Raw genomic sequence first — 23,183 nt, forward strand, 5'->3', positions numbered from 1 at the left:
AATTCACCTTTCAGCAGGACAATAAACTAAAACACAAGGCCAAATCTACACTGGAGTTGCTTACCAAGAAGACAGTAAATGTTTCTGAGTGGCCAAGTGACGAATTTAGAAAATAATAATGGTCATGTGTTGCACAATCCAGGTGTGGAAAGCTCTTAGACACTTACCCAGAGAGACTCACATCTGTAATCGCTGCAGAAGGTGCTTCTACAAAGTATTGACTCAGGGCTGTGAATACTTATGTAAATGAGATATTTATGCATTTCATTTTCAGTACATTTGTAAACATTTCAAAAAATATGTTTTCACTCTCAATATGGAGTATTGTGTATACATGGGTGAAAAAATATAAATTGAATCCATTTTGAATTCAGGCTGTAACTCAACAAAATGTCGAGTAGTATGAGTACTTTCTGAAAGCATTGTACAATTCCTAGAAAAATGTATCCTTTTAACCCAGACACCCGCACGATAATGGGTCAAATATGAGATTCCCCCGTTCCTCCCATAGATGGGCAGTTTGATTCCCCATGTTTCTCCCTCTATCAGGATGTCTTGCTCCCAGACAGACGAAATAACTTTTTTGCCTGCTTTGAGGACAATACAGTGCCACTGACACGGCCCGCTACCAAAACCTGCGGACTCTCCTTCACTGCAGCCGACGTGAGTAAAACGTTTAAACGTGTTAACCCTCGCAAGGCTGCAGGCCCAGACAGAATCCCCAGCCGCGTCCTCAGGGCATGCACAGACGATTTCCAATTTGCTTACCGCCCCAACTGGTCCACAGACGACGCAATCGCAACCACACTGCACACTGCCCTAACCCATCTGGACAAGAGGAATACCTATGTGAGAATGCTGTTCATCAACTACAGCTCAGCATTTAACACCATAGTACCCTCCAAGCTCGTCATCAAGCTCGAGACCCTGGGTCTTGACCCCGCCCTGTGCAACTGGATACTGGACTTCCTGACGGGCCGCCCCCAGGTGGTGAAGGTGTGGAACAACATCTCCACCCCGACGAGACGGCTTACAGGGAGGAGGTGAGGGCCCTCGGAGTGTGGTGTCAGGAAAATAACCTCACACTCAATGTCAACCAAACAAAGGAGATGATTGTGGACTTCAGGAAACAGCAGAGGGAGCACCCCCCCTATCCACATCGACGGGACAGTAGTGGAGAGGGTAGTACATTTTAAGTTCCTCGGCGTACACATCACGGACAAACTGAATTGATCCACCCACACAGACAGCATTGTGAAGAAGAACCTCATGAGGCTGAAGAAATTTGGCTTGTCTTCAAAAGCACTCACAAACTTCTACAGAAGCACGATCGAGAGTATCCTGTCGGGCTGTATCACCGCCTGGTAAGGCAACTGCTCCGCCCACAACCGTAAGGCTCTCCAGAGGGTAGTTAGGTCTGCACAACGCATCACCGGGGGCAAACTACCTGCCCTCCAGGACACCTACACCACCCGATGTCACAGGAAGGCCATAAAGATCATCAAGGACAACAACCACCCGAGCCACTGCCTGTTCACCCGCTATCATCCAGAAGGCGAGGTCAGTACAGGTGCATCAAAGCAGGGACCGAGAGACTGAAAAACAGCTTCTATCTCAAGGCCATCAGACTGTTAAACAGCCACCACTAACATTGAGTGGCTGCTGCCAACATACTGACTCAACTCCAGCCACTTTAATAATGGAAATTGATGGGAATTGATGTAAAAATGTATCACTAGCCACTTTAAACAATGCCACTTAATATAATGTTTACATACCCTACATTACTCATCTCATATGTATATGTATATACTGTAATCTATATCATCTACTGCATCTTGCCATCTTTATGTAATACATGTATCACTAGCCACTTTAAACTATGCCACTTTATGTTTATATACCCTACATTACTCATCTCATATGTATATACTGTATTCTATACCATCTACTGCATCTTGCCTATGCCGTTCTGTACCATCATTCATTCATATATCTTTATGTACATATTCTTTATCCCTTTACACTTGTGTGTATAAGGTAGTAGTTGTGGAATTGTTAGGTTAGATTACTCGTTGGTTATTACTGCATTGTCGGAACTAGAAGCACAAGCATTTCGCTACACTCGCATTAACATCTGCTAACCATGTGTATGGGACAAATAAAAATTTGATTTGATTTATCTGCTGTGGTGACCCACCAGGGACACGAAGCAAATGGGCAAGCCATCCAAGCATTGTAAAACCAATACAGGGAGGCAATCCCCTTGGTAGCCTTTTTCTGTGCTATGAAGACATCTGTCAGTGAAGGTGCTTTCCGAACCAGCTGCAGCTGCAGACTCATGATATTTCTCCACTAGTAGGCTTGGAGTTTTTATTACAAAGAAAGCCCTTCTCGGTTGCATTGGTTTGGGGCAGCAAACACACACCACTACTGTCACAGATGTTACTTTTCTTTTTGGACTTCCCCCCTCCCCTCCTCTGCAGTGCCTTGCAGGGTGGAAAGGCACTGAAAGGAGACTTACTGTCGCTACAGGCCTGTGCCATTTATAATTACAACAGTGTGCTGTGGCAGTGCCTAGGACCGGCTGATGACTTGCATTTGTATTGTTGCTTGGCTGGTGGCCCTTACCATTGGAGCTGCCCGCGAGCTAGCGAGTCGGCCGGCTGCAGGCTAAAAAAGGAAGTGCCGATGACAGGAGCGTATGAATGAAGCAGATAATCTGCCGCCTGTGGACAGGATCAGTTGGCACAGGAAAGGCCTCTGGGGCTGCATGCCTGTACTGCTGTCATGAGATATATTCACCAGGACACACCAAGACAGAGCAGGCAGCAGCAGAGGTAGAGGTAGGCTAGGTGTACTGGAGGTACACCCTGAATACAACAAAATGGCAGTGCATGTGTTAGGTTGACAGCCATGCAATGGTTCTGACAACAAATAACTAATGTGTAGTAGAGTATTAAACAGGAGGTGTCAAGTATTTTGATTCTTGTTTGTACCCTACCCAAGGTCAAGCATACAAATGCTTTTTGAATTGTTGTTCTGTCAAATATATATTTAAATTTTATACCCTTTTAGCATTTTGAGGAACTTTAAATTAATTTAGGCTTTAGGTGGAACAAAAAGTAGCAGGCTAGACAAATCTGAATGTGCCAGCTGATTAGTATTCTGCTTGAATAATCACTTTTCCCGAAAGTTTGTTCTCTTTATGAATAGAAAAATTGACCTAGAAGCCACTTAGATTTTTGGTCTTAATTTAAGGTCAGGCGTTACATTTTATGACTTTGTGGCTGTTCTAGATAGTGATCACTCTGCAGAGCAGCCTCCATAACAAGATTCATGAGGAAAAAACTCTAACCTGCCCCTGGCGGAGCTGACGTCACTGCAGCAGCACATTAACAAACTGACTGGCAGATCTCTTTTGTTGATTCATTTCACAAGGGCAAGCTCTCCCCTCCTCTCCTCTCCACTCCCCCTCTCCTCCCCTCTCCCTTCCCTTCTTCTCCTCTCCTCTCCTCTTTTCTCCCAGAATCCATCAGCCATGGAATTTGGTCCTCGCTCTACAGCCTGAGTGTGTTTACATAGTATAGACCTATACATGGTTGCCGGGAACACTGTTTATTCTTTCATGGCAATATGACAGTTTGGAGAGTCACATCACCACAAAATTAAGCAGAAGGCTCCTCAGCTCTAAATAAGTGCATCTTATACAGATTAATGATTTGAGGTGATGGTAAATTAGTATGGCTATGAACCTATGAAAGAGGGACCTGCTCTGTACTGTGTTGTACTGCACTATACTGTTGTAATGCACTGTATAATGCTATACTGTACTGTGCTGTACTGTACTGTGCTGTACTGTGCTGTACTGTGCTGTACTGTACTGTGCTGTGCTGAACTGTGCTGTATTGTACTGTGCTGTACTGTACTGTGCTGTACTGTACTATGCTGTACTGTTTTATGGCACACTATAATATGAGTGAAGGGCAGCAGTCAGTCAGGGGCAGCGGTGTGACAGTTGTTGTCATGTTCTTTTTCCTGACAGACTGACACTGATGGGCTTGCTGTGTATTTGGGCACTTCCTGTCCTGCTCGGAGCCTCTGTCTCTGTCTGCTGGCTGACTGAAGGGCGGAGGAGCATGGATACAGCAAACAGACCAGAGAACCCCTCCCAGGGACCACAGACCAGGGTAAATATACAGTATGCGTCGCTCTCTGTGTATTTCTGCCTCTTTCTCTGTCACTGTCTTCTCTCTCTCTCTCGCCCCTCCCTTTCAACCACTCTCCCTCTGTTTCCCTCTCGGTCTCCCTGTTCCTCTGTATAAATCTCTCAGTCTGTGTCTGTTATTCTTCTCTCTGCCTGTTGTGTCTTTAGAAGCCACTCTATATTTGCATCTGTGACTCTCCTTCTCTTCCTCCCTCTTTCACCCTAGTCCCTCATAAATGATTTTAAGCTTTGCATGACATAGCTGAAAACAAATGCCATAAAATGAATCCAAACATACATAGCACAATTTTAGGTAATACAGTTGCATGCAGAAGACGGTGAAATACTCTTCCTGCTCAACATGGGCATTTGAGTGTTTGTCTCCTTACATGGTTCTGCATGTGATCTTGACAGAGGGTTGCTTAGATACCTTGCAATCACAGTCTTCATGCATCTTGCCTGTCTCTCTCTCCACCGAGGAGAGGAGGTTCAGTTGGCTGCAGAGTGTGTTCATCAATTACCCCACAAGGACACTCTTTTGTCACACGACCATTTGTCTCTTTGAAATGTTGTTCCAAACAGTTTGCATGTACACACAATTGCATGACAATCACTTCGATGGTGTGGGTTTACTATATAACTTCGAGCCAGACCGAAAAACCCATTAGCTTCCACCCAGCAGTCTCCCTCCACTTTTTTCATGCTGGTCTGGATTCGAGCTTGAAAAGGGAAGTGACATTGCCTGGTCGTAATGAACAGTGTTTTGGTTGAGATGCATGAAGTTCTGATGTGAATTTGCACATTAATCACACAGGTGAAGTCATTTGTCAATTGTCCTACAGAGCATTGTCCCAAAGAGCATGTTGTCCCCCCCAACTCCCACAAACATTCTCCCAATTCTTTGTGAAATGAAGCATGCTGCACCCCCCAAGTCTAATCTCCCAGACTGGCTGGCCCATGGTGTGACACCGTGCCAAATCTAATCTCCCAGACTGGCTGGCCCGTGGTGTGACACCGTGCCAAGTCTAATCTCCCAGACTGGCTGGCCCGTGGTGTGACACCGTGCCAAGTCTAATCTCCCAGACTGGCTGGCCCGTGGTGTGACACCGTGCCAAATCTAATCTCCCAGACTGGCTGGCCGTGGTGTGACACCGTGCCAAGTCTAATCTCCCAGACTGGCTGGCCCATGGTGTGACACCGTGCCAAGTCTAATCTCCCAGACTGGCTGGCCCGTGGTGTGACACCGTGCCAAGTCTAATCTCCCAGACTGGCTGGCCCGTGGTGTGACACCGTGCCAAGTCTAATCTCCCAGACTGGCTGGCCCGTGGTGTGACACCGTGCCAAGTTGGCAGTAAGCAGAGGAATCTCATCGCTGAGGTGGTTCTGTTCTGACCTCTTTAAACACTCAATGCAAACAAGACATTCCCAGGCATCCCTATCTAACCCAGGACATGGGAATTCAAAAGTTGTCATTAAGGCATTGTAGTTTGAAGTCAACTCTGCTGGTGGATTGGACTGCATCAATATACAGCAGAGCAGGAGCCTTCAGGAATGAATAAGAAAATAAAGTGTAGTCAGCCTCCCAGGCCAGTATACACCAGAAACAGTGAGAAATCTAGACAAACACATGTCACTGAAACAATCTATTCTGGCTGGCAGACCGGTAATTTAGGTAATTAACAGGTCATCTCATCAAAATCAATACAACAGCTGTAGACTTTACCTTGAAATGCTTACTTACAAGCCTTTTCCCAACGATGCAGAGTAAAAAGTGAAAAAAGTAGCAAAGAATAATATGCAGTGCATTCGGAAAGTATTCAGACCCCTCAACTTTTTCCACATGTTGTTACGTTACCGCTTTATTCTAAAATTGATTAAATAGTTTTTTCACCCTCATCAATCTACACACAATACCCCATAACGTTAAAGCAAAAACAGTTTTCTTCCATTTTTTCAAATGTATTAAAAATAAAAAACTTTAATATCACATTTACATAAGTATCCAGACCTTTTACTCAGTACTTTGTTGAAGCACCGTTGGCAGTGATTACAGCCTCGATAATTCGTGGGTATGACGCTAGAACCTTGACACACCTGTTTTTGGGGAGTTTCTCCCGTTCTTCTCTGCAGATCCTCTCAAGCTCTGTCAGGCTGGATGGGGAGCTTTGCTGCACAGCTATTTTCAGGTCTCTCCGGAGATGTTAGATTGGGTTCAAGTCCGGCCTCTGGCTGGGCCACTCAAGGACATTCAGAAACTTGTCCAGGAGCCACTCCTGGATTGTCTTGGCGATGTGCTAGGGTCGTTGTCCTGTTGGAAGATGAACCTTCGCCCCAGTCTGAGGTCATGAGCACTCTGGAGCAGCATTTCATCACAAATCTTTCTGTACTTTGCTCCGTTCATCTTTCCCTCAAACCTGACTAGTCTCTCAGTCCCTGAAAAACATCCCCACAGCATAATACTGCCACCACCATGCTTCACCATTGGGATGGTGCCAGGTTTCCTCCAGACGTGACACTTGGCATTCAGGCCAAAGAGTTCAATCTTGGTTTCATCAGACCAGATAATCTTGTTTCTCATGGTCTGAGAGTCCTTTAGGTGCCTTGTGGCAAACTCCAAGCGGGCTGTCATGTGCCTTATACTGAGGAGTGGCTTCCGTCTGGCCACTCTACCATAACGGCCTGATTGGTGGAGTGCAGCAGAGATGGTTTTCCTTCTGGAAGGTTCTCCCATCTTCTAAGAGGAGCTCTGGAGCTCTGTCAGAGTGACCATCAGGTTCTTGGTCACCTCCCTGGCCAGCTCGAGGAAGAGTCTTGGTGGTTCCAAACTTTTTCCATTTAAGAATGATGGAGGCCACTGTGTTCTTGGGGACCTTCAATGCTGCAGAAATGTTTTGGTACCCTTCCTCAGATCTGTGCCTCAACACAATCCTGTCTCGGAACTCTACTGACAATTACTTCGACCTCATGGCTTGGTTTTTGCTCTGACATGCACTGTCAACTCTGGGACCTTATATAGACAGTTGTGTGCCTTTCAAAATCATGTCCAATCAATGGAATGTACCACAGGTGGACTCTAATCAAGTTGTAGAAACATCTCAAGGATGACCAATTGAAACAGGATGCACTTGAGTTAAATTTCGAGTCTCATAGCAAAGGGTCTGAATACTTATGTAGATAATATATTTCAGTTTTTTATTTGTAATACACTTGCAAAAATGTCTACAAACCTTTTTTCGCTTTGTCATTATAGGGTATTTTTTGTAGATTTATTAGGATTTATTTTTAGAATAAGGCTGTTACGTAACAAAATGTGGAAAAGTAAAAGGGTCTGAATACTTTCTGAATGCACAGTGCAGTGAAAATGTTTTTGCCTCCTTTCTGATTTAGTCTGTTTTTGCATATTTTTGATACTGAATGTTATCAGATCTTCAACCAAAACCTAATATTATATAAAGGGAACCTGAGTTGACATTTTTTTTCAATACCGGTACTTATTTTATTTCATTAACAAAGTTATGCATCACCCAATATCCCTGTGTGAAAAAGTAGTTTCCCCCTTACACTCAATAACTGGTTGTGCCACCTTTAGCTGCAATGATGTAACCGAATTCTGGCCCACTCTTGCATGCAAAACTGCTTTAACTCACTGACATTTGTGGGTTTTCAAGCATGAACTGCTCCTTTCAAGTCCTGATACAACATCTCAATTGAGATTAGGTTTGGAATACTACTCGAAACTTCTAATTTGTTGGTTTTTAACCATTTTCATGTTGACTTGTGTGTTTTGGATCATTGTCTTGCTGCATGACCCAGCTGCGCTTTAGCTTCAGCTCACAGACGGATGGCCTGACATTCCGCTGTAGAATTCTCTGATACATAGCAGAATTTATGGTTCATTCTATAAAGGCAAGTCATCCAGGTCCAGAGGCAGCGAAGCATCCCCAAATCATCACACTACCACCACCATGCTTAGCCTTTGGTATGAGGTTCTTACTGTGCAATACTGTGCAGTGTTCGGTTTTCACCAGACATAATGGGACCCATCTCGTCCAAGTTTGCCAAAAATAAAATAGATGATCATCAAGACTCTTGCAAGAATGTTCTATGGACAGATGAGTCTAAACTAAAACTTTTTGGATGACATGGGTCCCATTATGCCTGGTGAAAACCATTCTTGGCCCTCCGGTACCACTTGCCATGTGGTAGCAGAGTGAACAGTCTACGGCTTGGGTGGCTAGGTTCTTTGACAATTGTCCTGGCCTTCCTCTGAGCTCAGTCCCAGTGATGTACTGGGCCGTCTGCGCCATGCAATCGAGGGCGGTGCAGTTGCCATACCAATCAGTAATACAGCCAGTCAAGATGCTCTCAGTGGTGCAGCTGTAGAACTGTTAGAGGATCTGAGGGCCCATGCCAAATATTTTCAACCTGCTGAAGGGGAAGAGTTTTTATTAGCCAATGCCCGTCACACGGCGCACAACCTTCTTATCCAATTCCTACGCAAATATTGAAGATGTGACAAGAACATTCCACATTCAGTTTTTGTCAGCCAACAAGATGAGTAACGAACAACAAAAGCACTATCCAATGTCAATCTACTCTTCCCCAAAGTAGGAAAGTTGACCTGGTCAGATTGTTATTCTGTACTAGAAATACATGTTCCAAATAGACTCTGGGTCAGTTGTGGGATGATAGATCCCAAATTAATACAACCACTGTACATCAAAAAACTATTTCAAAGCAATGAGGCTGATGGAACTGATCAGAACATTTAGCTTTAAATGTTGATAAACTATTAAGCTATTTCTTCACATTATATGCGCAGAAATGTGCACATGGCAGTAAGCTCAAAAGTTCAAAAATGCAATTATCAGGAAAACACCATTCTCAAAAAGCGCACCGCAAATGCAAATGAATGAATTCATAAAAGCAATCGGTTTCATATGACAAAAATAAAAAATATTATTTAGAAATTTAGAAAGAATGAAGATCTAAAGATGCAACAATGATTATGGGTTGTTAACATGACTAGGATTGTGTCTTTGGCTGCTGGACAATGAAAGAAAGTTGAGAACTTGAAAGAAATACTGATTTTAATGGCATATGTTTATAAAATAATCCGGAACACAGTAAGACATGCCTTATAAAATTATAAAAAACATCCAGGTTTTAAACAATTACGTTTATGGTTAAATAGTTTCAAAATGTCGACTGCCTCTGCTCAGATTGCAAGGTGGGTGATGTCGCGGTGCGCAAAAGGCACTGGCCTTTCTCTCCTATATGAACAGGGTATGACAGAATCAAGCCTTTAGACGTTAATTATCCTACATTAGTATTGTTAAACATGACTGGCGTTTAGCCAATAAATATATGTAGTTATAAGTCTCATTAAAATGGGGCTACATTTTCTGGTGCCTCCCTCCTGTCAGCATCGGCCTGGACCTGACTGACTGTAGACAATATGCATATCACCTACACTTTGACATGTGATTCATCACTCCAGAGAATGCATTTCCACTGCTCCAGAGTCTAATTACGTTTATGGTTAAATAGTTCAAAATGTTGACTGCCTCTGTTCGGCTTTACACCACTCCAGCCGACGCTTGGCATTGCGCATGGTGATCTTAGGCCTGTGTCCGGCTGCTCGGCCATGGAAACCCATTTTATGTATCTCCCAATCAACAGTTATTGTGCTGACTTTGATTCCAGAGGCAGTTTGGAACTTGGTAGTGAGTGTTGCAACCCAGAACAGGTGATTTTTAAGCACTATGCTTAAAAAGTGCTCAACGGTCCCGTTCTGTGAGTTTGTTTGGCCTACCACTTTGCGGCTGAGCCATTGTTGCTCCTAGACGTTTCCACTTCACAATAACAGCATGTGCAGTTGACTGGGGCAGCTCTAGCAGGGCAACAATTTGATAAACTGAGTTGTTGGAAAGGTGGCATCCTATATGATGGTGCCACATTGAAAGTCACTAAGCTCTTCAGGACGGACTATTCCACTGACAATATTTGTCTATGGAGATTGCATGGCTGTGTCCTCAATGTTATACACCTGTCATCCACGGGTGTGTCTGAAATAGCTGAATCCATTAATTTGAACGGTGGTCCCCATACTTTTGACCATGTAGTGTATTTTACATGATAGGACCACACAGAGAGCCAGAGATAATTACAGACAATCTGAATCAACCAAAAGTTGAAAGTTAACAAAATTCTGGTTGTTTACTGGTAAACATGGAAAGGTTCCAGTAATATGCCCTCCCTTTGTAACCCTATGCAAGTTTAAAACAGAGATAGCTGTACATTTTCCTCAGGACCATCTTTAGGTAATTGCTGGGTAAATAATGAGCTGATAAATGCCAGGCAGAGCCGCCACTGTCCTGGTGATAGGCCATCAGCCACCATGATAGGCCATCAGGCCACCTGGCTCTTGCAGGGTCAGCCATAAGGCATCAGGCATCAGTCTCCTTCTCTCTCAATTTCCCATTCCAACCTCTGCTATCATGGAACCTCACATAACAGCCTCACAGCTCACAAGCCATATCTCAGAATCCAATTCACTCTGCATTTGAACCTTTTTTTACCTTCTGGATTATAAACATGATTCAGTCCATAGAGAGAGGGATAGGAATAAACTAGAAGAATGAGGAGAGTATGGAAAATAGGAAATATGATGGAGAGGGTATTGAGGATACAGGGGAAAGATAAGGATGGAGAGCGGGGGAAATTGGGCAACTGTGAGGTTTGAGATTAGCATGAGAGTTTGGGACTATAAGGTTCTATCTGCAAAAAGATTATTCTGAGATAATTGGCTTTACAATTCTGAAGCCCCATTCAGTTTGAATGGTGTCAGCTATTTTTTATCTTGTATTCTTTTGAACTTAATAACATGAATTTGGGAATTCAGAATACTATATAGGTAGATGACATTGATAAGAACAATGATATGTCAATAACTACATTTGGAAAAAAATTCAGATAGAACCTAATAGTCCCAAACTCTCGAGATGCACTCGTTTTTTTTTAACCCACTCAAGTTTGTAGTCAAGTCCTCAAGATCTGTGACCTAGAGGGAATTCACACAGACGTCTCTATTGTGACACTTACAGTGGTATCTGCACGTAAATCTGAATGAAATGGAGTCCATTTGGGGCAATCATTGGTGAAGACAAGGTTGTTTTACCACTATGGTACTTACAGATGGTGATATGCACTTTGAGCGACTTTATGTTGCTTTTCTCAGCTTCTGAAGAAGCCAATATATCTCTGTTCAGGCTTGTGTTTTTTTCTCAGCTAGCTTTGTACTAAAATAGCTAATAGCAGAAACAAATTGACTCAACAGATTACATCTGCTATAAATACATTTGATTTGATTACATACAGCACCTGTGCACTCTTTTGAAACATGTGATTTGTGAAAGCAACAACATTTCAAAACAGTGTAATCAGTCTTATCTATCAAGTGAGAATAAAGGGAAGCTTAGTGATTTTTCCCTTGGATAATATAGACAGGACAACTGTATAGCTTAATTCATTTGTAATGAACCCAAACAATTATGGTTCTTCATTTGATCAATAAGTCAAATAAATTCAACAAAAACATGTACAGTATGTTGTCTCTTCAAAGACTCCCTGGAAAACAGTAGATAATCCTGGCTATATATATTACTTTTTTTACAACATAAACTTAGGGCTCTATTCGCTCTGGATAAGAGCGTCTGCTAAATGACTTAAATGTAAATGTAAATGTATTCGATCCGCATCGCAGAAGTTCACTTTTACAGCGTGATTGATATTTAAAGGTAATTGTCCCGCTTTAGAGAAGACTGCATTCACGGTGACTATGTCAGCTCATTCAGAAATGACCTTTACATTTCTATTGTGGGATTTGTAACGTGTTGGATCAATTAGCTAGAGTCTATTAAACTTAACATAAAGGTGTGGTGTAGTGTGATGTTCAACTAATCCTCATTAATTACACAAGTTCACTAGTAGAACTAACTACGCTGCAGAACCTGTCAGATAAAATCGTGCAAATAGGCATTTTCCCCAGTTAATGCAATCATTGTTTATAGGTCATCCATTACAACACAATGACTATTTACACCCAGAGCCATTACATTAAGTAAGTCTCCATCTCATTCTCACGTTGGGGCTGTTTTGTGGGGGGAAAGTTGTCATATCACGAGTAGAGTGGGTACGTGGCTCTGTATTAGCAGTGAGCCTGCATCCTCCCTCTCAGCCTGACCCATCTTGTCCTCCACGAGGAAAGAGATTATCCCTTTTATTAGGGAAAACCCTGGGAATGTAAAAAGCTCTTGAAAACAGCCCTCTGTCGTCTCCCTCCATCTTTGGAAGTACAGCAATGTAATTACAATGAATAGAAACACTTAAGAGGATAAATCACTGCAGTAAATATCAGGGAAAGCATGCAGCATGACTCCCGACACTCCTACTAACCACACAAACCACACTACTAACCACACAAACCACACTACTAACCACACAAATGTAGTAAATATCAGCGAAAGCATGCAGCATGACTCCCGACACTCCTACTAACCACACAAACCACACTACTAACCACACAAACCACACTACTAACCACACAAACCACACTACTAGCCACACAAATGTAGTAAATATCATGGAAAGCACGCAACATGACTCCCGACACTCCTACTAACCACACAAACCACACTACTAACCACACAAACCACACTACTAACCACACAAACCACACTACTAACCACACAAACCACACTACAAACCACACAAATGCAGTAAATATCAGGGAAAGCATGCAGCATGACTCCCGACACTCCTACTAACCACACAAACCACACTACTAACCACACAAACCACACTACTAACCACACAAACCACACTACAAACCACACAAATGCAGTAAATATCAGGGAAAGCATGCAGCATGACTCCCGACACTCCTACTAACCACACAAACCACACTACTAACCACACAAACCACACTACTAACCACACAAATGGAATGCAGGGGGAAATTAGAATTCACGGAAAAGTAATTTATCAGTTGAGATTTGCCAGAATTTTCAGCTGCAGGAAAGTTTTTGTTTTACTTTAGGATTTGTCAAAGTCATGTATTGCATTGTATTCAGCTTTCATCTTCAGACTGGATGTGTTTTTTGCTTATTTTCTGAAAGAGGTGATTGGTGTTTATTGATAGGCACACATATACTTACAGTGCATTCAGAAAGTATTCAGACCCGTTGACTAGTTCCAAAGTTTGTTACGTTACAGCCTTATTCTAAAATTGATTAAATAAAACAAATTCCTCATCAATCTACACACAATATCCTATAATGATAAAGCAAAAACAAGTTTTTTGAAATATTTTGCAAATATATATTTTAAAAAAACAAACATAAATACCTTATTTACATAAGTGTTCAGTCCTTTGCTATGAGATTGGGCCCAGGTGCATCCTGTTTCCATTGATCATACTTGAGATGTTTCTACAACTTGATTGGAGTCCACCTGTGGTAAATCCAATTGATTGGAAATTATTTGGATAGGTACACAACTGTCTATATAAGGTCACACAGTTGACAGTGCATGTCAGAGCAAAAACTAAGCCATGAGTTAATTAAGTAAGGGTCAAATGTGTCAAGGAACAGACCTGGGGAAGGGTTACAAAAAAGGTCGGCAGCATTGAAGGTCCCCAAGAACACAGTGGCCTCCATTATTCTTAAATTGAATACGTTTGGAACCACCAAGACTCTTCCGAGAGCTGGCCGCCTGGCCAAACTGAGCAATTGAGGCAGAAGGGCCTCGATCAGGGAGGTGACCAAGAACCCGATGGTCACTCTGACAAAATTACAGAGTTCTTCTGTGGAGATGGAAGAAACTTCCAGAAGGACAACCATCTCTGCTGCACCGCACCAATCAGGTCTTTATAGTAGAGTGACCAGATGGAAGCCACTCCTCAGTATAAGGCACATGACTGCTCCTTGAAGTTTCCCAAAAGGCACCTAAAGGAGTGAGACCATGAGAAACAAGATTCTGTGGTCTGATGAAACCTAGATTGAGCTCTTTGGCCTGAATGCCAAGCATCACGTATGGAGGAAACCTGGCACCATCTCTACAGTGAAGCATGGTGGTGGCAGCATCATGCTGTGCGAATGTTTACCAGCGGCAGGGACTGGGAGACTAGTCAGGATTGAGGGAAAGATGAACGGAGCAAAGTACAGAAAGATCTGTGATGGAAACCTGCTCCAGAGTGCACACAACCTCAGACTGGAGTGAAGGTTTACCTTCCAACAGGAAATTACCCTAAGCACACAGCCAAGACAACACAGGAGTGGCCTCGGGATAAGTCTCTGAATGTCCTTGAGTGGCCCAGCCAGAGTCCAGACTTGAACCAGATTGAACATCTATGGAGAGACCTGAAAATAGTTGTGCTGTGACGTTCCCCATCCAACCTCACAGAGTTTGAGAGGATCTGCAGAGAGGAATGGGAGAAACTCCCCAATAACAAGTGTGCCAAGCTTGTAACGTCATACCCAAGAAGACGCAAGGCTGTATTTGCTGCCAAAGGTGCTTCAACAAAGTACTGAGTAAAACTAATTTGCTAAACATTTGCAAAAATTCTAAAAACCTGTTTTTGCTTTGTCATTATGGGGTATTGTGTGTAAGATTGATGAGAAAAAATGATGTAATCCATTTTAGAATAAGGCTGTAACATAGAGGGGTCTGAATACTTTCCAAAGGCACTGTTAGTGTGTTGTGTGCCCGTCAGTTTACATCAATGATTTCCCCCATTTCCGAACTGATTTCACATTAACATACCAGACACATTCTTAGCTTTGTGTGATAGCTTTGTTTGAATTTAACTTAATATACCCATGGCAATTGACAGCTTTTCTCTATTTCATCTCCATACATTGTGGGTATCCAAATAAGGTTCATATTGTCTAGTCTTCTCTTCCTTATCAGAGTCTAATGGCTGCCAGCATGGCTCTGTGTATACAGTCGTCTGTGTGCTGAGTCTAGCTAGCCGAGCTGGCACAGGTTGGCTTAAATGAAAGTGAGCATATGGAGGTTTGAATGAGAGTGCCTGCACAGCACCCTTATAGGAGAGGAACAGAGGCATACGAGAGGCATATATTCTACCAGCATCCATTACAACATTACTTCAGGATTTGTCAAAGTCATGTATTGCATTATATTCAGCTTTCATCTTCAGACTGGATGTGTTTTTTGCTTATTTTCTGAAAGAGGTGATTGGTGTTTATTGATAGGCACACATACACTTACAGTGCATTCAGAAAGTATTCAGACCCGTTGACTAGTTCCAAAGTTTGTTACGTTACAGCCTTATTCTAAAATTGATTAAATAAAACAAATTCCTCATCAATCTACACAAAATATCCTATAATGATAAAGCAAAAACAGGTTTTTCGAAATATTTTGCAAATATATATATAAAAAACAAAAACATAAATACCTTATTTACATAAGTGTTCAGTCCTTTGCTATGAGATTGGGCCCAGGTGCATCCTGTTTCCATTGATCATACTTGAGATGTTTCTACAACTTGATTGGAGTCCACCTGTGGTAAATCCAATTGATTGGAAATTATTTGGATAGGTACACAACTGTCTATATAAGGTCACACAGTTGACAGTGCATGTCAGAGCAAAACCTAAGCCATTAGTTAAGTAAGGGTCAAATACAATTTTAAAAATGAGGTCGAAGGAATTGTTAGAATTTTAGAATAAGGCTGTAACATAGAGGGGTCTGAATACTTTCCAAAGGCACTGTTAGTGTGTTGTGTGCCCGTCAGTTTACATCAATGATTTCCCCCATTTCCGAACTGATTTCACATTAACATACCAGACACATTCTTAGCTTTGTGTGATAGCTTTGTTTGAATTTAACTTAATATACCCATGGCAATTGACAGCTTTTCTCTATTTCATCTCCATACATTGTGGGTATCCAAATAAGGTTCATATTGTCTAGTCTGCTCTTCCTTATCAGAGTCTAATGGCTGCCAGCATGGCTCTGTGTATACAGTCGTCTGTGTGCTGAGTCTAGCTAGCCGAGCTGGCACAGGTTGGCTTAAATGAAAGCTTAAATGAAAGTGAGCATATGGAGGTTTGAATGAGAGTGCCTGCACAGCACCCTTATAGGAGAGGAACAGAGGCATACGAGAGGCATATATTCTACCAGCATCCATTACAACACAGCTTGGGCTGAGTTACCTTGCTGTTACAGTTGTGCCTCTCCCAAAAATATGTGTGCATGGATGCTGTATGATGTTCAATTGAATCTAGTCAGGGAGTTTAAATGGGAGCCAAACGGCAGAAAAACACACATATATTAGCTAGCTGATTGAGTCTAGGCCTAGAGCAGTGTTCTGTCTCTGTTTGTCTGCTCTGTGTTTTCTCAGTGGTTCACAATGCAGTGACAGTCTCTAATCAACTGAATAAACAGGACCCTCTTGAAATGATAGAAAGGAAGGCATCTGATCAGTGCAAACGCTTTGCTCTGCCATGATGAGGACGCACGTCTGCAATTAAAACAGGCAGATGGCATGAAAGAGGAGGGTTTGACTTGGCCCAAATCTCTGTAATCACACGGAAGCACATTCTGTTGAAAGGCAGCGGTGTTTCTTCAGAAAGTCTCCAAAGTCCAAGGGCTCTCTGCTTCCGCTGCCAAGAAGGCTATCAGACACATACGCTTTATCAGTCAAGCTCATTACAAGCCAGATTTAGTGTGAGGGACGCTAGTTGTCACATCGCTTCAATTAACAGCTGTCATGTAGAGATGTAAGAGGAGGCATTGTTTTGGTTTCATGCTCTGTGTGAGGACTCACAGAAAATGAATGCTTTATTGCCTACATACTATACAAAAAGCTCCAGACTGTATGCCAAATGTATTGTGTATTGGCAACAGAGACCAGCTATTTCCACACAGGTGGTAAAAGCAGTGAGACATTATTTATGAAATGCTAACCAGATATCCGCCTTTCTAGATACTAAGGTTAAGCTAGATTGGTGGTACTGGCTTTATGATGGTACAGTACAAATGGTATAGTAGGTAGCAAGTATTCATTTAGGCTTCCTCACTGTGACCCTTCAGAATGATTCCCATCTATTTCAATTCCTCTACTCTTATTGTGTTTGTCCACTTTAATTATGCAGATATCTTAGCCTGGGAGTTGGGGATGTACAAATGTAGGATCTTAATTTGTGCCAGTTTGCTATAGCAGGAAAACAATCATACGGCAACAGGAAACGTGAATAATTTTGTGGATGATAATTAATAAAAAAAAATTGTAAGAGAAAATCAAGTCTTAAATTTCAAAGTGGAAATCACAAACTTCAGTAGCCTTTTTAAACCTCAAGTTTAACATTTCCTGCATTATATAAAAGTTATCCTGCAACAGGGTGATCAAATTACGATCCCACATCTGTACATAATCCGAACATCTGCTCGGAGAAGCCCAACGTGGTCTTTGCACTGCGGATAAATATGAACTTTACAGGCATGGTGCTTCTTGCTTCTTGAGCTATATACACCATCCTGACAGATATCCAGGCAAACAGAGATGACACCTGCCATCTTGTAGTCTTGACAAATTACATTTTCCGAAAAGGATGAATGAATATACTCTGGAAACCATGTGAAACCTTTCTCACTTCAACTGGTCTTTTCTCAAAGAGGAAAACACACATTACATGTGGCACAATACTGTGATAAGAAGAACAGACAGCTTTAGTCTGAGACTAATAGTAACACTGTGTGTTGTCTCTTTGCAGAAGAGTGGACATGCTGACGGGGTGGCCGATCCATGTAAGTAGCCTCACTGTAATCAATCAAACTGCATCACTTAAATACAGTATGTTATGCAATGACAAAAACCTTTCATGTTGGCATGGGTTATGTGAACAGCATTCAGAGTACATTCTATAGAAGCCCTCTTTGGTGAAAGTACTCAGAAAAACCTGTCTCTTTTCAAGCTTTTATACACAGTAGCAAACTTGCTTATACACTGTTGGTACACTGTGTGGTAACTTCCTCATGTTCTGTTGTGTTCAAGATGGTATTTTAAAAGAATATGATATCTTCCTGTTTTGTGAGCTATCATTATTGCCGTTGCCTGTTTTTGGTATGTGTGTGTGTGTATGTTTGTGAGTGTGTATGCACATGCATGTGTACCGGTATTCTATTCTTATGAGATTCAATGTGTTGCATCAATTGATGGCGAGGCACTACTGTACCCTACTGTAATCACATCTGTGCTGAGACGTGTTCGGTGCTACAGGCCTCTGGGTCTGCGGTGATGTTGTGGAAGTTCTATTACTGACTGGGATATTCCAGGAAGATGCAGTGCCAGGTCTCAGTAATGTCATGCTCTTAATATTTTCAATTTAAGGATCTCTATTCCACACTGCTTTATGTAGTGCAGCCAATCTCACTGCGCATTGGAATGTAATATTCAAACTGTGGTTTCTCGTACAGTATTTGTTGCTGATTTATTGGTTGTTGCCCTCACAGCTTCCCTTTTGTGCATTCGAGCATGCAGGCTGGGTTCTTGACCTTAGAGTGTTAGAGCAAAGGGCAATTGGCCGGAGGTAAGGAGACAACACATCCTGAGTAACAACATTCTTCCTTGCCATTTAAGAACAAAGCAAGTGTGTTTGAATGTGTTGAAATTATTCACATGGTGTGGTGACCCATCCGTCTCCTGGGACTAATTATTCACTGTCTGTTTGTATGCTAAACTCCCCAAAAACAAGCAAGTGCTCTTTCTTGTCCTTATTCCTAATTCTCCTTGGAAGGGAATGACTGCAGATGGATCGGATCTCTCTCTCTCTCTCTCTCTCTCTCTCTCTCTCTCTCTCTCTCTCTCTCTCTCTCTCTCTCTCTCTCCTCTCTCTCTCTCTCTCTCTCCCTCTCCCTCTCTCTCTCTCTCTCTGTGTGTCTGTGTGTCTTATCCTTTGGCTAAATGCTGCCTCGGTCTCTCTTCCCTCTTCTCGTTCTCACTCTCTCTGCGTTGTTTTTATTGTCATGTCTGTTATCCTCACTTGGAGACGACGACATTAATCAAATTGCCCTAGTTTTTCTTGAGAGATGCCAACGTTACCTGTGAAAATTGCAGCGGTGCAAACATGGCACGGCGGTCTTGAGCCAGCTCAGACAGAAGTCATAAATAAATTACATTTTACCGGCTAGCAGCACACAACAAGCAGGTCAGTTTGTAAAAAGAACAGAAACAGAATGTTTAGGTAATATGCAGAATTGAATATTGTCAATTTAGCTTATGAATAAGTGGTGATTAATTTAGCTTTGAGTGCCTAATTTATGAATGAAACAATGGGAAGTCAAACCACGTTAAGCGGCCCTGTGGTTCATTTAGACAGTAATTGGGTGGGAATTAGGTAGGGCAATGCAGACCGAGTGACTCTAACAAACTGTGAAAGCCTGGAGAGGTAGGGGCAGGACAGGAGAGGAGAGTAAGGAAGGACAAGAGAATAGGCGAAGAGGCTATCCTCACAGATACCAAGGTGGGAGAGCTTCATCATTAAACCACAGATCCAGATAACCCATCACCATTTAAATTCCTCAGATCTTATTTCTTCAAAGCCTTTACACATAAAAATAATTTGAATGGAATGCGAAGAGTGTAATTGCTCCAAAATGTCTTGTTTCGTCTCTTAATTTGCAGCTCCTGTTTTTCTGTCCAGTGTAGGAGTTCTCAGTGAGCATTGGAAATACATCAGGGGCCGGGCGCGCCATTGCATGCAAATAACATGCGTTTTCTCTGTGGCCTTCAATTCAACTCTGAGATTTAAGAGCGCTCCAGACATACGGACACTCAGGCTCTACCTCACAGAGTCATCTCTAATAATTAAAACTGTCGCTAAGGATCATTTCACTACTGACAGTTTTAAGTCACTAACAGATAGCCATGTGATAAATCTCAAAGAAATATGATTTCATTATGTCGAAGAACAATAAAGATTACTTAGCGTGGAGTTCATAAAATATAGGGCAGAAATCCCTCAGCCATCAGAAACTTAATCAAAATTGTAAAATATAATAGCCTTTTGTAAAATGCCTCCACCTTATAGACTTATAATTATAAGTCCTCCAAATGGCTGCAGAAGTACTCCTGCTACACCGAGTTGTGATTTGCCCCATAAATGTCCTGATTTCTGAGTCCCTCCTCAGTCCATTCTGATCAAGCCCAGGAATTACGACCAAACCCCAGCATCCCTATAATCAAATCAAGGAGTAGGTACAGTACCCCTTCCGTACTTTGATTTGAATTGTGCCAAAAGCGTAAGCTCTGTACTTAGCGTGCCCTGAGATCCAGTTGAAGGGCTTAAGGAGGGCATATCATACTCTCTGGGGATTTGGAGAGCCTTGCAGTGTCACACTGAATAACACTTTACTCTGACTGGGGAGAACTGGGAAGAACGTTGCAGTGTTACTTTAAGCTGGTGATATTAACACCAAACATGCTAAGATTGCAAAGAGGAAAGGGGGAAAACAACACAAAGAGAGAGATGTTCTTTTAACCCATAAGAGTCTAAGCTCTGTCCAAGCCAGGGGGGGTGGGTCATACCAAGGATCCTTTTGCTATTTGACCCCTTGAAGTAAAAACAGATCAGGAAACATGTATATATATATATATATATTTTTACATTTATTTAACCCAAAGGCCAAAGCATTCGGACGCTTCAGGCGATTTTGTGAGAAGAACGATTTTCAGGATGTCTCATGGTCTGACAAACACTGCTCTAGCTCTGTCTCCTTTCACCACAGATGTCTCATAGTCTGACAAACACTGCTCTAGCTCTGTCTCCTTTCACCACAGATGTCTCATAGTCTGACAAACACTGCTCTAGCTCTGTCTCCTTTCACCACAGATGTCTCATGGTCTGACAAACACTGCTCTAGCTCTGTCTCCTTTCACCACAGATGTCTCATGGTCTGACAAACACTGCTCTAGCTCTGTCTCCTTTCACCACAGATGTCTCATAGTCTGACAAACACTGCTCTAGCTCTGTCTCCTTTCACCACAGATGTCTCATAGTCTGACAAACACTGCTCTAGCTCTGTCTCCTTTCACCACAGATGTCTCATGGTCTGACAAACACTGCTCTAGCTCTGTCACCTTTCACCACAGATGTCTCATGGTCTGACAAACACTGCTCTAGCTCTCACCTTTCACCACAGATGTCTCATGTCACACTTTCACACTCACAGATGTCTCATAGTCTGACAAACACTGCTCTAGCTCTGTCTCCTTTCACCACAGATGTCTCATGGTCTGACAAACACTGCTCTAGCTCTGTCACCTTTCACCACAGATGTCTCATGGTCTGACAAACACTGCTCTCGCTCTGTCACCTTTCACCACAGATGTCTCATGGTCTGACAAACACTGCTCTAGCTCTGTCACCTTTGGGTCCCAACATATTCGGGTGTGGTAGGGAATGAAATTGTAGGCCAGTTAGCTAAATGAGCTTTGAAACAAGATATAATTTATATTAATGTTCCACTACGTAGAGGTGGGGCTAAATGTAAGATTAGAGCATTATATGCCATCCAAAGAAGAGGGGCGGGGGGGGGTATGCCTTATGATTAACGAGACGTGGTGTGATCATAACAACATAACAACATACAGGAACAACATACAACATACAGGAACTCAAGTCCTTCTGTTCACCTGACTTAGAATTCCTCACAATCAAATGTCGACCGCATTATCTACCAAAGGAATTCTCTTCGATTATAATCACAGCCGCATATATTTCCCCCCAAGCAGACACATCGATGGCCCTGAACAAACTTTATTTGACTCTATGTAAACTGGAAACCACATATCCTGAGGCTGCATTCATTGTAGCTGGGGATTTTAATAAGGCTAATCTGAAAACACGACTCCCTAAATTCTATCAGCATATCAATTGCGCAACCAGGGCTGGTAAAACCCTGGATCATTGTTATTCTAACTTCCGCGACGCATATAAGGCCCTCCCCTGCCCTCCTTTCAGAAAAGCTGACCACGACTCCATTTTGTTGCTTCCAGCCTCCAGACAGAAACTAAAACAAGAAGCTCCCGCGCTCAGGTCTGTTCAACGCTGGTCCGACCAATCTGATTCCACGGTTCAAGACTGCTTCGATCACGTAGATTGGGATATGTTCCGCATTGCGTCCAACAATAACATTGACGAATATGCTGATTTGGTGAGCGAGTTCATTAGAAAGTGCATCGGCGATGTCATACCCACAGCAACGATTAAAACATTCACAAATCAGAAACCGTGGATTGATGGATTTATAGGTTTGCTAGATATTTCATTACACCTGAAATCATAAAAATACCAGCATCATCATGCAATTTCCATGTTGATTGGTTAATTCTCTCTCTATATTGTTAATGTGATTATAGAAATATGTAGGTCATTTTATTAATATGGTCAATATAAAGAAAATAGCCTGTGTGAATTGAGACATCTGTGAGGGTTTCACAGACGACACTGGGCGAGTATGCTTTAAATGCCAGGATGTCATACTTAGTTCAACCTTTCATTTCGTAGAATTCGCTGCACACTATTGCGAAAGAGAGACATCTTTCCACTTTGTGTTTGATCAGCTAATAATTATAGTAGATAAGAGGATGGGCTGGAGCAAAATGAACAAATGACGAGAAACAACGCAATTCGATGACGCGTTCTCAATATGGGTGAGCCGAGTAAATTGATTTGCTGCTTACTGCATGCATTTATACTAAACAGTACATAATAAATTGTATGTAGTATGATTAGTACACAGTATGTCATTTTAGTAGGTAGTAGGCAAGACAGATTTCAGACACAGCCAGGTTATGATTAGATATGCATTGACTAACACTGCCTCGTCTCCTGGGTGACATGAACACAGGGTTTTCAGTCTGAACGGTGGCATTACCCCGCAGAGA

General features: G+C 42.3%; 1 protein-coding gene across 1 annotated transcript in view; it reads left to right on the forward strand.

The window, feature by feature from the left end:
• Positions 1-23,183, forward strand: part of LOC135550950 (follistatin-related protein 4-like) — a 258,177-nt gene that overhangs the window by 17,123 nt on the left and 217,871 nt on the right. Inside the window, exons 2-3 of the mRNA XM_064982240.1 lie at positions 4,046-4,190; positions 18,010-18,043. Coding sequence (XP_064838312.1) covers positions 4,056-4,190; positions 18,010-18,043 — 169 coding nt within the window. The 5' untranslated portion in view covers positions 4,046-4,055. The remainder of the gene's footprint in view (positions 1-4,045; positions 4,191-18,009; positions 18,044-23,183) is intronic.

This window comes from Oncorhynchus masou, chromosome 12 (assembly GCF_036934945.1).
Source record: "Oncorhynchus masou masou isolate Uvic2021 chromosome 12, UVic_Omas_1.1, whole genome shotgun sequence".
Taxonomy (NCBI): domain Eukaryota; kingdom Metazoa; phylum Chordata; class Actinopteri; order Salmoniformes; family Salmonidae; genus Oncorhynchus; species Oncorhynchus masou.